This window comes from Ranitomeya imitator, chromosome 4 (genome assembly GCF_032444005.1).
Source record: "Ranitomeya imitator isolate aRanImi1 chromosome 4, aRanImi1.pri, whole genome shotgun sequence".
Classification (NCBI taxonomy): domain Eukaryota; kingdom Metazoa; phylum Chordata; class Amphibia; order Anura; family Dendrobatidae; genus Ranitomeya; species Ranitomeya imitator.
In genome coordinates this window covers 625,938,846-625,951,884 of record NC_091285.1, presented here as the reverse complement: position 1 = coordinate 625,951,884, position 13,039 = coordinate 625,938,846, and the positions used below count along the sequence as shown (strand labels likewise).

The 13,039-nt window shown below is 46.3% G+C and overlaps 1 protein-coding gene across 1 annotated transcript; it reads left to right on the top strand.

Annotated features, from left to right (window-relative positions):
• The first annotated feature begins 9,519 nt into the window (after positions 1–9,519).
• On the top strand, positions 9,520–12,138 carry LOC138674302 (uncharacterized). Its single transcript, XM_069762162.1, has 3 exons — positions 9,520–9,767; positions 9,911–10,067; positions 11,231–12,138. The coding sequence occupies exons 1-3, from the start codon at positions 9,614–9,616 to the stop codon at positions 12,114–12,116; spliced, it is 1,197 nt and encodes a 398-aa protein (XP_069618263.1). The 5' UTR covers positions 9,520–9,613; the 3' UTR covers positions 12,117–12,138.
• Positions 12,139–13,039: the final 901 nt, after the last annotated feature.

Here is a 13,039-nt window from a genome sequence, read left to right as displayed (position 1 = left end):
GATAGGTAGCTTTCCTTGCACCGCTGGTGATATCCGACAAATGGATTTGAGAGATGATTGAGGATAAAAACTATTTTATATTGTGTGGTGTACAACCTACATGATTCGAGATTATCTAACCTCTTAGTCAGGATACAACTATATTGCTGCTACTTTAAGATATTGATTGCTCCTTGTCAGCTGTCCCTGGCAGTGTTGTACTTGGGAGCCAAGGGCCCACCAGTATCCTACTTCAGGACCCCACAATTGTGACATTATCCTCAATCACAAATTTTTATAACAATGACCTGGGTAGATAGTTAAACAAATAAGATGCCGCCTTTGTACATATTGATTCAAGTGTATACAGCCAAGTACTGCTCATATAAGAGGGTGGTGGCCCACCAGAGGATTCTCCTGTTCTCCAGTGGGTCAGTCCAACCCTGGCATGCTCTAACATCTATACTTAGGTCAGTCAATATAATGTACAATTAGCTATGGTGCCACAAAGATATGGCATGATAGAGATATAAATATAGTTCCAGCATGTCATCCTTTGCCCAAATCTCCAAAACCACCAGAGCAGATAATATACTTTAGGTCAGTCAAAATAATATACAATTAGCTGAGGTGCCAGAAATATGACTGGAGAGATGACATAACAGAGATATAAAAATACAATTCAAATTTCCAACTTTACCCAAAAACCACCAGAGCATGCAGTATACAATTAGCTAAGGTGCCAAAAGCTTTACACAGATCCCCAGATCATCACCGAGGACCTTTTCCAATTGGTTACAAGCGTTTACCATTTTGGCTAGTGTAATAGGCGCTGAAAATTGTCTTTTCTGTTATTTAGATGCTATAGGTGAAGCATATCGGGTTTACGGCGGGCAAGGATGGTTGAGGTATAATGAACAGTTTAGTCAATGGAAAGCGGTTAGGCCTAACATTCGGTGGGACAACAAGGATATAGCTTTATGGATGAGGGTGATGGTTCCATCTCGGTTGGGTCAAACTAGTCAGCCTTTTCGAGGGGGCACTGGGGGTTTGGGACAGTCAGGAAAACTCAGTGGCGATGCATAAGGAACTGTGTTTTTCCTTTAACGAAGGAGCATGCAAATTTGGGAACAAATGCAAATTTAAACATGAATTCTCAGCTTGCGGGGGCACTCACGGAGCGGCGAAATGTTTCAAGGGAGGTACATGAAGAGGGGGGACTCAGCTAAAAAAGGGGAGACGCCAGTTAATTTAGACACGATGGAGGGTTTTCTGGCTAGATACCCAGATGCGTCTGCAGCTGATTTGTTGAGAGAGGGTTTTAGAGTTGGTTTAAAAATCCCGTTCATTGAGCAAAAAGTTTGTTTGTCCAAAAAGAATTTAAAATCAGCTTAAGGGTATGTGTCCACGTTCAGGATTGCATCAGGATTTGGTCAGGATTTTATGTCAGTATTTGTAAGCCAAAACCAGGAGTGGGTGATAAATACAGAATTGGTGATATGTTTGTATTATACTTTTCCTCTAATTGTTCCACTCCTGGTTTTGGCTTACAAATACTGATGAAAAATCCTGACCAAATCCTGATGCAATCCTGAACATGGACACATACCCTTACAGTTTCCTGGGGTTGTATCGAAAAAATTACAGAAGGAAGTCACGTGGGGTAGAATGGCAGGACCATTTGCTACAGCTCTCATTAGTAATTTGAGGGTGTCGCCGCTTGGGGTGGTACCAAAAAAGGAAGATAATAAATTCAGGTTGATCCGTCATTTATCTTTTCCAAAAGGGGCATCTGTAAATGATGGGATCGATCCGCAATTGTGCTCAGTTCAGTACACGTTGTTTGATGCGGTGATGGAGTGGGTACGGTTGTGCGAAAGAGGGGTGTGGCTGGCAAAAACAGACATAGAGGCGGCTTTTCGTCTGTTGCCGGTGCACCTGGAAAGTATGCATTTGTTGGGCTGCTTTTGGGACAGGGGGTTCTTTGTTGATCCGTGCCTTCCGATGGGCTGTTCGCTTTTTTGTGCCTATTTTGAGACGTTTAGCATGTTTTTGGAGTGGGTGGTAAAAGACATTTCGGGTTTGCCCTCCTGTATACACTATCTTGATGACTTTTTATTTATTGGTCTGGCTCAAGCCGCGGATTGTTTGATTTTGTTGCGTACAATGGAAAGGAGATTCGGCGTCCCCTTGGGGGCAGAAAAAAATGAAGGGACCACGAACGTCTTTGAGTTTCTTGGGAATTGAAATTGATACTGTGGCGATGGAGTGCAGATTACAGGACGATAAGGTTCTGTAGAAGGACGTAGATCTGGGTATTTATTATGATGGAATATAGGCTGAACTGGATGGACAAATGTCTTTTTTCGGCCTTACTAACTATGTTACTATGTTACTATGATAAGGTAATTGCTTTGCGGGAAGAGGTTGCGAAGGCGGGCAGTTCACAGAAGATTACGTTGTGTGATTTACAATCCCTATTAGGCAAATTGAATTTTGCCTGCAGTATTATGCCGGTGGGGCGGGCTTTTTGCAGGCGTTTATCTTTGGCGACAGTTGGGGTGAAATCCCCGGTACACAGCGTTGGACTGGAGTAGCTTGGGCCCACCAGAGAACATTCTAAGGGCCCACCATGCTTAAGGGGTACTAGCTGCAGAGTCTTCCCTTAGCTTCCATCTAGTCAAGCACTCTTATCTGCAGCAGATAATTTTGGGTAAACAAGACAAGTGCTGCCGAGAACAATGATATTCTATAAGAACAGAAAGATTTTATTATTTAGATATGTGCCACATACACACTAGACAGGACACATACGCACCAGTCACACGCTAGACACAGGATACATACACGTGACACACACCAGTCACACGCTAGACACATGACACGCTCACACAGCATACAAACACCAGTCACACACTATGCAGGATTAGAGATGAGCAAACCCTTGATGTTCGGGTCCGGCCGAACAGTTAAAAATGAGTCCAGGTTCGGGTACAGAACAGTACCCGGACCCCATTCACTTGAATGGGAGGCCCGAACATCCAGTGTTTACCACTCTGTGAGGTGCAAGACAGCGCGGCAAACACTGCTTCTGATCGGCGGTAAAATCATCCCCGCCAGTCAGACAGCTGAGGTCCACACGCTGTCAAATGATGTGAGCCCGCAGCTGTTATCGGAGGTATAAATTTTACCTCCGGTCACTGGCGTCGGCTAACCTCATCGAGGTTACGGCAGGTCACTGAGGCTGTGTTCCCAGCTGGGCCCCTGAACTGCGGTGACCTTGGTGGGATCCCCACTAGCACAGTGAGAAAGTCCCACGGTGCAGAGGTGAGTTCACCGCAGTTCACTTTGAGTAATTTCTATTGGTGAACTCAGCAATGTACCAAGATGCTTTTTATCACTCCCCCATTCTCCAAACAGCCCGTGATCACCCTCCTTTTCCACAAAGCTCATCATCTCCCCTTCTCCACCCAGCCCCTCATCAACCATCCTTCTCCACACAGCTCATCATCCCTCCTTCTCTACACAGTCTCCTCATCACCCCCCCTTTTCCACACAGCCCCTCAACATCCCCCCTTCTCCACACAGCCTCAGCATCCCCCCTTCTCCACACAGCCTCCTCATCATCCCCCCTTCTCCACACAGCCTCCTCATCATCCCCCCTTCTCCACACAGCCTCCTCATCATCCCTCCTTCTGCACACAGCCTCCTCATCATCCCTCCTTCTGCACACAGCCCCTCATCATCCCTCCTACACACAGCCCTCCTCATCCCCCTTCTCCACACAGCTCCTCATCATCCCTCCTTCTGCACACTGCCCCTCATCATCCCCCCTTCTCCACACAGCTCATCATCCCTCCTCCACACAGCTCCTCATTATCCCTCCTCCACACAGTCCCTCATCATCTTCCCTATACAAGCCCCACTCAAGTTACAACAACCCTTTCCAAAATACATCCTCTCACCACTCTCACTGAATCCTGGGTCTTCATTCCTATTTGTTCAAGGGTCCATTGTGCAGCCCCTCAGTCCTCTCCTAACACAGTTCCATTGTGCATCCCTTCGGTCCTCTCCTCACAGGGCTCCATGGTGCAGCCTCTCATTTCATTCCTCTCCAGCAGGCAGCCTCAGAACAACGCTGCTTCCTGGTCGCTGGTCTGATGGAGGCCCCGCCTCTTCCGGTGAATCATGCCATTGCCCTCAAAAAATCAACTCCAGTCTGCTCTAGAGGATCTGTGCTGTGTGCAGTCTCACAGCCTGTGGCTCTGCGTGGTCTGTATTCCACACCCAGTACCGGCCGTCTGCACTGCTCAGCAACAAGTGATGTGAGGTGAGCGCTTTCTCATCACCTGCTGCTGCCACTTCTATTGATCTCATTCAGCACGCACGCCACAGCTGATAGAGCGGTGAGCGCCACGAGATCAGTAGAAGCCGCAGCAATTGATGAGAAAGTGCTCACATCACTTTCTGCTGAGCAGTGCAGACGGCTGGCACCGGGTATGGAATAACGAACTCACCGCTGGGTGCACGCAAGCCTAATACAGGTCAGAGCAGGCGCTAATGAATGAGGCAGGACTCAGAGTATGTTGCTGGTGAGGGGGAGGGCCCACTGGGAGGCGGCCCCCCCGGAGGATTCTCTGATCTCCCGGTGGGCCAGTCCGACCCTGCCGGTACATTTTATTAGATTGAGAAAGGGATTAAAGGGGGATTTGAAGGTGTGGGCAAATTTTCTTGAAGGTTACAATGGCAGGTCTTTGTGGATTCAACCGGCGGTGGAGGCGGAAACATTGGGTTTCGTTGTCTGGGTCGACGAAAAGCGCGGCTTTGTTTTGTTTTTTCAAGGGATCTGGTTGGTGGCAGAGTGGCTTCATGTTTGGTTTGAACATGGTTTAATGGCACATCGAATTTTGCGTCATATATTTCCTACAGTAGTGGCGTTGTCTTTATGGGGGGAGAAGGTTAGATACAAAAAGATTTCTTTTGCTTTCCATGTGATCACGTAGAACTGGTGACAATCTTAAATAATTTATCGGCACTGTTGTCAGCGTTAGTGAAAGTGCTGTAACACTTGGTCTTTTTAGGTTTAAAATTTAATCTGGATTGTGTCTGAGGTGAAGTTACCATCGTTTGATCCTATTGCTGACGCTCTTTTTTTGATTACAGTGGGAGCGATTTTGGGAATTGGCACCACGAGCGGAGGCATCGGGCTTGGAGTGTCCAGTGGAGTTGTGGAACCTGCCTTGCGGGCTGTGAGGGATTTGTTCTCCAGATCGCTGTCTAATGGATCATGGCTGCAATATGGACAGGCTTGGAAACATGGAGGGCTTCTGTTACGCCGCTTCCTCATACTCACCTGTCCGGCTGGCGCGCTCCCAATGCTTCCTCCTGCTCTCCGTCTTCCAGCTTCTCCGGCGCTCGTCCATTCTGTGCTCCGCGCGTGCGCAGACACGCTCCTTTCGTCGCTGGGGCTTCTGGGAGGTCGTGACCCGGCGGCTCCGCCTCCAATATGGCGGTGCCCATCAGGTACTTCTTCCCAGCGCCTGCCCTGCTCAGACGCCTTTGTGTCTATTGTGTTCGCTGGCTACCCGCCAGCATCCTCGTAGATTCCTAGGCTCAGATACCTGTATCTCTGCTGTTACTCTGACTGTCCTGTGTTCCTGCCAGTCCTGTGTCCCTGCCTTATCCTGCCAGTCCTGTGTTCCTGCCGTGTCTTGCCAGTCCTGTATTCCTGCCGTTCCTGCCAGTCCTGTATTCCTTCCTTCCTGTCTGCCCTGTTTTCCTGCCATGTCCTGCCAGTCCTGTGGTCCAGCCATCTTTTGCCAGCTCTGCGTTCCTGCCATACCTTGCCAGTCCTGTGTTCCTGCCAGTCCTGAGTCTCCGTTGTCTCCATCTGTTGTGTGCTAGCATCTTACCGGTCAGTACCTTGTCTTTGCTGCCTCCATCTGTCCAGTGCGTCCACCATTCTAGTCACTTCACTAGTTCCGTCTTCCCTCCGTCCGCCGTTCTTTCTACAGGGGGTGGCATCATCTGGTTCACTCGTCCTCGGGGGCTCTGAAGCCGTGACCCAGAGGGTCCACTTCCTTAGTCCTGATAGCTTCTTTAAGAGATGGAATGGATGATGAGTTTGGTTATTGCTGGTATTAGGACAATATTGGGAGTTAGGTTGGTCGGTTGCGAAGATGAATAAGTTTTTAGCGGGCTTGTCTTTTGGCTTCAAGGTCAGAGGTCTTAAGGATGAAACAAAATCATTCTTAGTACGTCAATCGGTACGGGGTTGGAAAAAAGGGTGGAAGGCAGCTAATAGTAGACATCCCGTGTCTTTTGAGGTATTGTTGACTATTGGGGGGCAGCCACCCGGGGTGTGTTTTTCTGATTGGGAAGTTGATTTATTTAAAGCGTCTTTTACATTGGCCTTTTTCGGAGCTTTTCGACTGGGTGAACTGATTAGCCCCTCTAGGTGCAAGAAGGGCGGTTTGTTAAGGGAAGATGTGGATGTTTAGGCTATGTTCACACTTTGCGGATTTTGCTGCGGATCCGCAGCGGATTTGACCGCTGCGGATCTGCAGCAGTTTCCCATGAGTTTACAGTACAATGTAAACCTATGGGAAACAAAAAACGCTGTGCACATGCTGCGGAAAAAACCACGCGGAAACGCAGCGGATTACATTCCGCAGCATGTCACTTCTTTTCTGCGGATTTTCACCTGCTCCAATAGGAAACTGCAGATGAAAATCCGCAGAAGAAACCGCAGTAAAAACCGCGATAAATCCGCAGTAAAAACTGCGACGGGTTTTCACTGCGGATTTTGGAATTCTGCTGCGGAAAAATCCGCAGTGGAATCTGCAAAGTGTGAACATAGCCTAACGAGGACAGGGTGGTGGTATTCATTCGTTCTTCCAAGATGGATGTGTTTTGGAAGGGTTGCAAAGTGGTATTATTTCGGCTGAGGGGCTCTCCGTTATGCCTGGTGACTTGCGTTAGAGCTTTCATGAGCGGGGGTGGAATTTTGAATGAACCGTTATTGGTTCACGCGGATGGCTCTTTCTTGTCGCGTTTTCAGTTCCTCACAGTATTTAAACGTTGTTTGGAGGCGGGGGGAATTTCAGCGAAGGATTACAACGGACTCTTTCCGGATTGGGGCAGCAATGGAAGCAGCATGTTTGGGCTTGGGGGATGAGACGGTGAAGAGGATTGGGCGTTGGGAATCGGCAAGGTTTCAGTCATACATTCGTACCAATTTGTTGTAATATTCAGTAGCCTGGATTAGTTGGTTGTTCTTTCAATTAAAATAAATAGGTATTGTCGTTTTTCTTCTATTTCAGAGGATGGTCGGAGTTGAGGGTGACCCGGATGGGCAGCAGTTAGGTTTTTCGCGGAAGTTGGTAACTATACATTGGATCGGTAAAATGGGTATAGTCTGGAAGCAATGGTTACCTGAATTTCATCGCTTTGTTCGCTGGGACCGCACGCCGGACGTGGTGGTTATTCATCTGGGGGGGGAATGACTTGGGTAAAAGGCCTTGCAGAGAGTTGATAAGACATTAAATTTGACATGTTGAGGTTATGGGCCATGTTTCCGAAGGTCTTGGTGGTCTGGTTGGATATTATTCCCCGTAAGGTTTGGAGAGGCCCCGGAATGTTGATGGGATTAATAGGGCTAGGATCTCATTTCATGGCGCGGAATGGTGCGGTGGTAGTAAGACATGGGGATTTGGAGTCAGGTTAGGCTACGTTCACATTAGCGTCATGCGACGCAGCGTCGTCGACGCACAACAACGCATGCATCATGCGCCCCTATCTTTATCATTGGGGACGCATGCGTCGTTTCACCGCACCTGGGTGGCGTCGAAGACGCTACATGTTGCATTTTTGTAGCGTCTAAAAAACGCATGCGTCGCACTTGCGTCGCTCGTGCGTCGTCATTGCGTTACAATCTCCCATTGAAACCAATTGACAACGCACGAGACGCAAGTGCGTGCGTCATGCGTGCGTTGTGCGACGCATGCGTCGTTAGATAAAATTAAACAAAAAAGTGTCTAGACAGTGTCTAGACAGTGAAAACAGTGATAAAAACATCCCCCATATATAAAGAAAATGTTTGGATTGTTTGTCACTTCTGCTGCAGCATCTACAGGCAACACATCAGACCAGACTTCTTCTTTTCTTCATCTGCTGTCCAGAGATGTAAGTATAGAATGATTCTGTGCATTTTCTACATGTTTTATTTTGTAATTGTTTTTGCAAGTTGTGTATTATTTTCTGCACTATGGTTGTTTAAAGATATTGTTGTATTTTTAGTCTTGTTGTGATGTATGGCGTTGTATAAGATGGCGTTTCATTGTCTGCGGCCTTGATTATTGTTCTTTCCAGGATAGATTTTTCTTTTCCATTTTTTGGTTTGGTGGTGTTTTTTTGTATTCAGTTGTGATGTTTTATTCTTGCGTTATATGAATTTAATTGTCTCCGGCCATGTTGGTTTTATTGTAAAGTATGGTAGTATAGAATGATTCTGCGCCCTTTTATTAAATGTAATAATTTGTATTGCAAGTTGTGTATTATGTTCTGCACTGTGGTTGTGTAAAGACATTGTTGTATGTTTCTGGTTGTGATGTATGGCGTTGCATGGCCTTTTATTGTCTCCGGCCCTGTCGGTTTTATTGTAAAGTATGGTAGTATAGAATGATTCTGCGCCCTTTTATTAAATGTAATAATTTGTATTGCAAGTTGTGTATTATGTTCTGCACTGTGGTTGTGTAAAGACATTGTTGTATGTTTCTGGTTGTGATGTATGGCGTTGTATGGCCTTTTATTGTATCCGGCCCTGTCGGTTTTATTGTAAAGTATGGTGGTGTATTGCCGTTTCTGTCCTTAATTTTTGGGGGTTGTTAATTTTTTCCTTTCAAAAATCTATTGTGTTTTTTGGGTTGCTCCGTGCATACTGTAAATTTTTTTAAACAAAACTCTCTTTTTGGATTACGACATAGGGTCAGTTGTGTATTTGTTTTGTTATCTTTAGGCTTTTGTTTACTCTGGCATTGTGTTGTCTCTGCCATTGTTTTTTTTAATCAATGTGGCAGTGTTGTTTGCTCAGCGTTAGTTCAGTTGGAGTGCAATGTTCTTTGTGGTTGAAATGTAAATGTTTTTTTTTTTTTTATATATTTTACTATGTTCCGCTGTATTGTGCATAGGATAAATTTTATTTTGTTCTTTATTTCAGAATTGCATTAGTAATGGCCAGTGACTCAAGCCACACCCCACCGCTGAGGAGTCCGGTGAGTACATGATCTACTATTGCTTACTATTCGCTGTCATTTGTAGATGGGTCACTCAACTTTTTGTAAACTATTTTCCAGGCTTCTTCAAGTGAGGAGGAGAGCCAGGAGGAACAGAGGCAGCAGGAGAAGAGACCACGGGACCAAGCTGTGGTGGCAGGATGGCGAGTAAGTTTTTATGTCAAACCTATTCCTTTTTTTTCTTTAAGTTTTTTGTTTCTGCGGGTATGGGGGGTGGTGGAGGTGGTAGGTGGTGGTGGAGGAGGTAGGGACAACAATTTTTATCTTGCAAACATTAATATTTTCCATTTATTCTAGGTTTCACAACGGGCCCATGATGACCCACTTGACCTGATGACCTGATGGTGGCATCCATACAGGAACGAGGCCCGTTGTGGGACAGCCGTGACCCCCGGCACGCGGACCAGGGCGTGTTGCGCCGTTTGTGGATTGAGGTGGCACAATCGCTGTGGGATGGCTTCGACAGTGCTTCCCCCACGGGCAAAGCTAGTTTTCGTAAGTATTTCCAAAATGCTGCTGTGACCCATCATGCCAGGATACACAACCGTCTGTGATGTCTTCTATTGGGATTGCACACGGTTGCGTTATCAATTTCAATATTTTCTCTCAAACAAATTTTTTTTTAAATTTATACACAGTTAAACAATTGAAGACCAGATGGCGCTCCATGAAGGACCGTTTCAAGAGGGGCCTGAAAAAGGAGGGACAGATCCGTAGTGGTGCTGCAGCTTCAAGGACCATCTACAAATATAATCGTATTTTGCAGTTCTTGCGACCGGTCCTTGAAAGCAGAGAGTAAGTATAGTACCTATGCACACACCTAGTTTTTAAAACATGCATATTCACGTACTATATTCCAGCCACGTAGTTTATTGCCCAGCCATTTATTTTGGCAAGTACGAAGTATAGAAATGAAGAAAGAAATTCAAGCTCACCGAGGCGTGAAAAGTAAAAAATAAATACTTTTATTCACTTCAATCATAAGCAGAGGATGAAACATCAGCACAATACAATAGACACTATCTACGCGTTTCAGGTGACAGGGAACATCAGACATCATGATTAAGGGTGCCCTATCACCTGAAACGCGTAGATAGTGTTTTTATTGTATTGTGCTGATGTTTCATCCTCTGCTTCTGATTGAAGTGAATAAAGTATTTAGTTTTTACTTTTCACGCCTCGGTGAGTTTGAATTTTTTCTTCATTTCTGGTCTTCTCACCCTTGACACAGCGTCTCCGTGCTCCGAGCCTTCTGGGATTACTACTATGGTGAGCTTGACTTCCTCTTTTTTTTCCTGAAATACGAAGTATACAGAACACAGAAAGATAGTAGATTGGCCATGCCCGGGCAATATTTCATAGTGGAGTAGTATATTGCCCATCCAGGTGTATCCCAGATTTTTTTAAAAAAAAGGAAAAATATAATAGACACGGCATACCTTCTACTCCAAGGCAGGTTATGTTCCCATGGTTGCTCAGCTCGCAGGACCTGTGATGACGTCTCGGTCACATGACCGTGACGTCATGGCAGTTCCGACGATAAGCGTAATTGTCGGGCGTTACAAACGGCAAACATGGGTGACTATTTTGAAATAAATTAATGCATTCTATTTTTAATATTGATGCGGCATATGCAGTGTCAATATTAAAAATTGGTTAACATTAACGGCGGCAATGGATACCGCCGGTAAAGTTAATTAATGACAGGGGAGTATGCGGGCGACGGGCCTTCACTGCGGGGAGTAAGGAGCGGGCATTGTAATCAGGCCTGTCACCCGCGCTGATTGGTCGCATCAGCCATGTCAGGCAGCTGGCCGGTTCAATCAGCAAACCGTTACGACTAACTGAACAAACCCTTAACAGTAATAGTGTGTGATGCAATGTTAAGTTTTACACAGGTGGTGACGAATGTGAAATGTTATATTTAGTATACTAATGGTTTCCTTATGTTTTTACAGAACACACAGCAGCACCCGCGAGACTGTCCGACCCTCTGGAGCGGTCCTTCGTGAAGCGCCATCTGAACCGTCGCAGCCATCCCACAGCGAGAGCAGGTCTGCACCACCACAATCTGGCGAACCGGCAGCCGGTCCATCAGATGTTCCCCTGGCCGAGGCCTCTGTCGCTCCTTCCTTCGGGTCTTCCCGACAGCGTCAGCGAGCCTCGGACAGGGCGATCCTGCCCAAATTTTTACATTTGAGCACCGTATTCCAGAATGGTTTCAAGGCGCTGTGCGATAAAATGTTCAATATCGACCGGCGTCTTGAAACAATAGAATCGGAGCTCTCGAGGCCGGCCAAACATTTTTTTATTGCCATTCAGAAGGGCATGGTTGAACATCTTACGCCGGAACTCCAGATTTCGGTGATGCAGGCCTGCAACAACGCATATGTCACTGCTCTGCAGCAGGCTCGGGTCATGCAGTCAGCGACTACAATGCCCGCAGTACCATCGCTGGCTGCCATGGCTCCGACTCCTGCTGCAGAGCACCACCACAGAGCTCCGCGTGCCGAGGGCCATCGCCACCACAGAACAGAGCCCCAAACTTCTGCTCCTGCCAGGCCTTCAAGGGCACACAGATGGGAAGCCAACCCACACCCAGAGGGAGAGAGGAGGAAAAAAAAGAAGAAGACGACAAGCACTACAACCTCGGCTATGGCTGCTCCCAAAACAAGCACCCAAAGTACCCAGCCTGGGTCTACTGGCTGGATTGATGTCGGCATCCCGTCTAGTGTAATAGAGTATGCTGCTTCCTCCCCCTCGTCCTCCTCCTCGGTCTCCTCAACACACACCAAAAGTGGAGGATATCAATCCCCCTTAATCGCAGACATTGATACCCCATAACATTTACCCATTTCTTTTTTTTTGTGTCCCAAATAAAATCGTTAATTTTTTCAAAAATACTGAGTTTTTATTGTCTATAATAAAGTTTGCACCAAATCACACCGTGCGCCGTATAAACAAATCTTGTGTTTGTAACACCTGATGTGCAATGTCTGACAATATTTTATCAATATCTTTTTTCATTTTTTTTATAGGGCTGTCGCTCATTGTACTATGAGATGTTACAAACACAAACAGCATTGCTCAATATATCAATTTTAAAATGTACCATCACACAACGATTTCATTAACGATATAGTTGGTTTTGTTCAGTAACCAACGTTATCTTTTCTGAAATCGTCCAACGATTAGGCCCCTGCTGGGAGATTGTAGGTCTCAGCGAATGATTAGGAACTTTTTGGGGTAACTGATCACACGCTGTCATTGTTGGATCGGCGTGTTTGACACCGATCCAGCGATGTCTTTGCTGTAAACAAGGGAATATTGGGTTACTAGCGCAGTGTTTTAAACAATCAAAAAAGTGAACAATACCCCCCCCAAAAAAAAAACGGTGTCAACCACGTCCCTCGCCGTCATCTTCCCGCGGTGACTGACACTGTCATTCCCGCCCGTAAAGCAGAGCACACCGTTGACTTAATAATAAACGCTGTGCTGTGCTTTAGGGCTGGCACAGTACGGAAAGGTGACGGTGATGGACGTGTCACACACCGGAATGTAAGGGTTTTTTTTTTTTTTTTTAATTAAATTTACAATGGTAAACAGGGAAAACATCGTGAGTGCGGCCATGCGCTTCATAACACAATGGTTACCCAGATTACACGGGGACTTGCTCTTTTTTGTCGCTGGAGAGCTGTCTGTGTGACAGCTCTCCGCAACCACGCGACGACTAACAACGATGACGGTCCGGTCGTATCACTGGTCGG

Excerpts from the sequence above, each read along its gene's own strand:
- LOC138674302 (XM_069762162.1), top strand. The coding sequence starts at position 9,614 with ATGGTGGCATCCATACAGGAACGAGGCCCGTTGTGGGACAGCCGTGAC. Across the intron at positions 9,768-9,910 it reads CACGGGCAAAGCTAGTTTTC|TTAAACAATTGAAGACCAGA; the intron begins GTAAGTATTTCC and ends ATTTATACACAG. Across the intron at positions 10,068-11,230 it reads CCGGTCCTTGAAAGCAGAGA|AACACACAGCAGCACCCGCG; the intron begins GTAAGTATAGTA and ends ATGTTTTTACAG.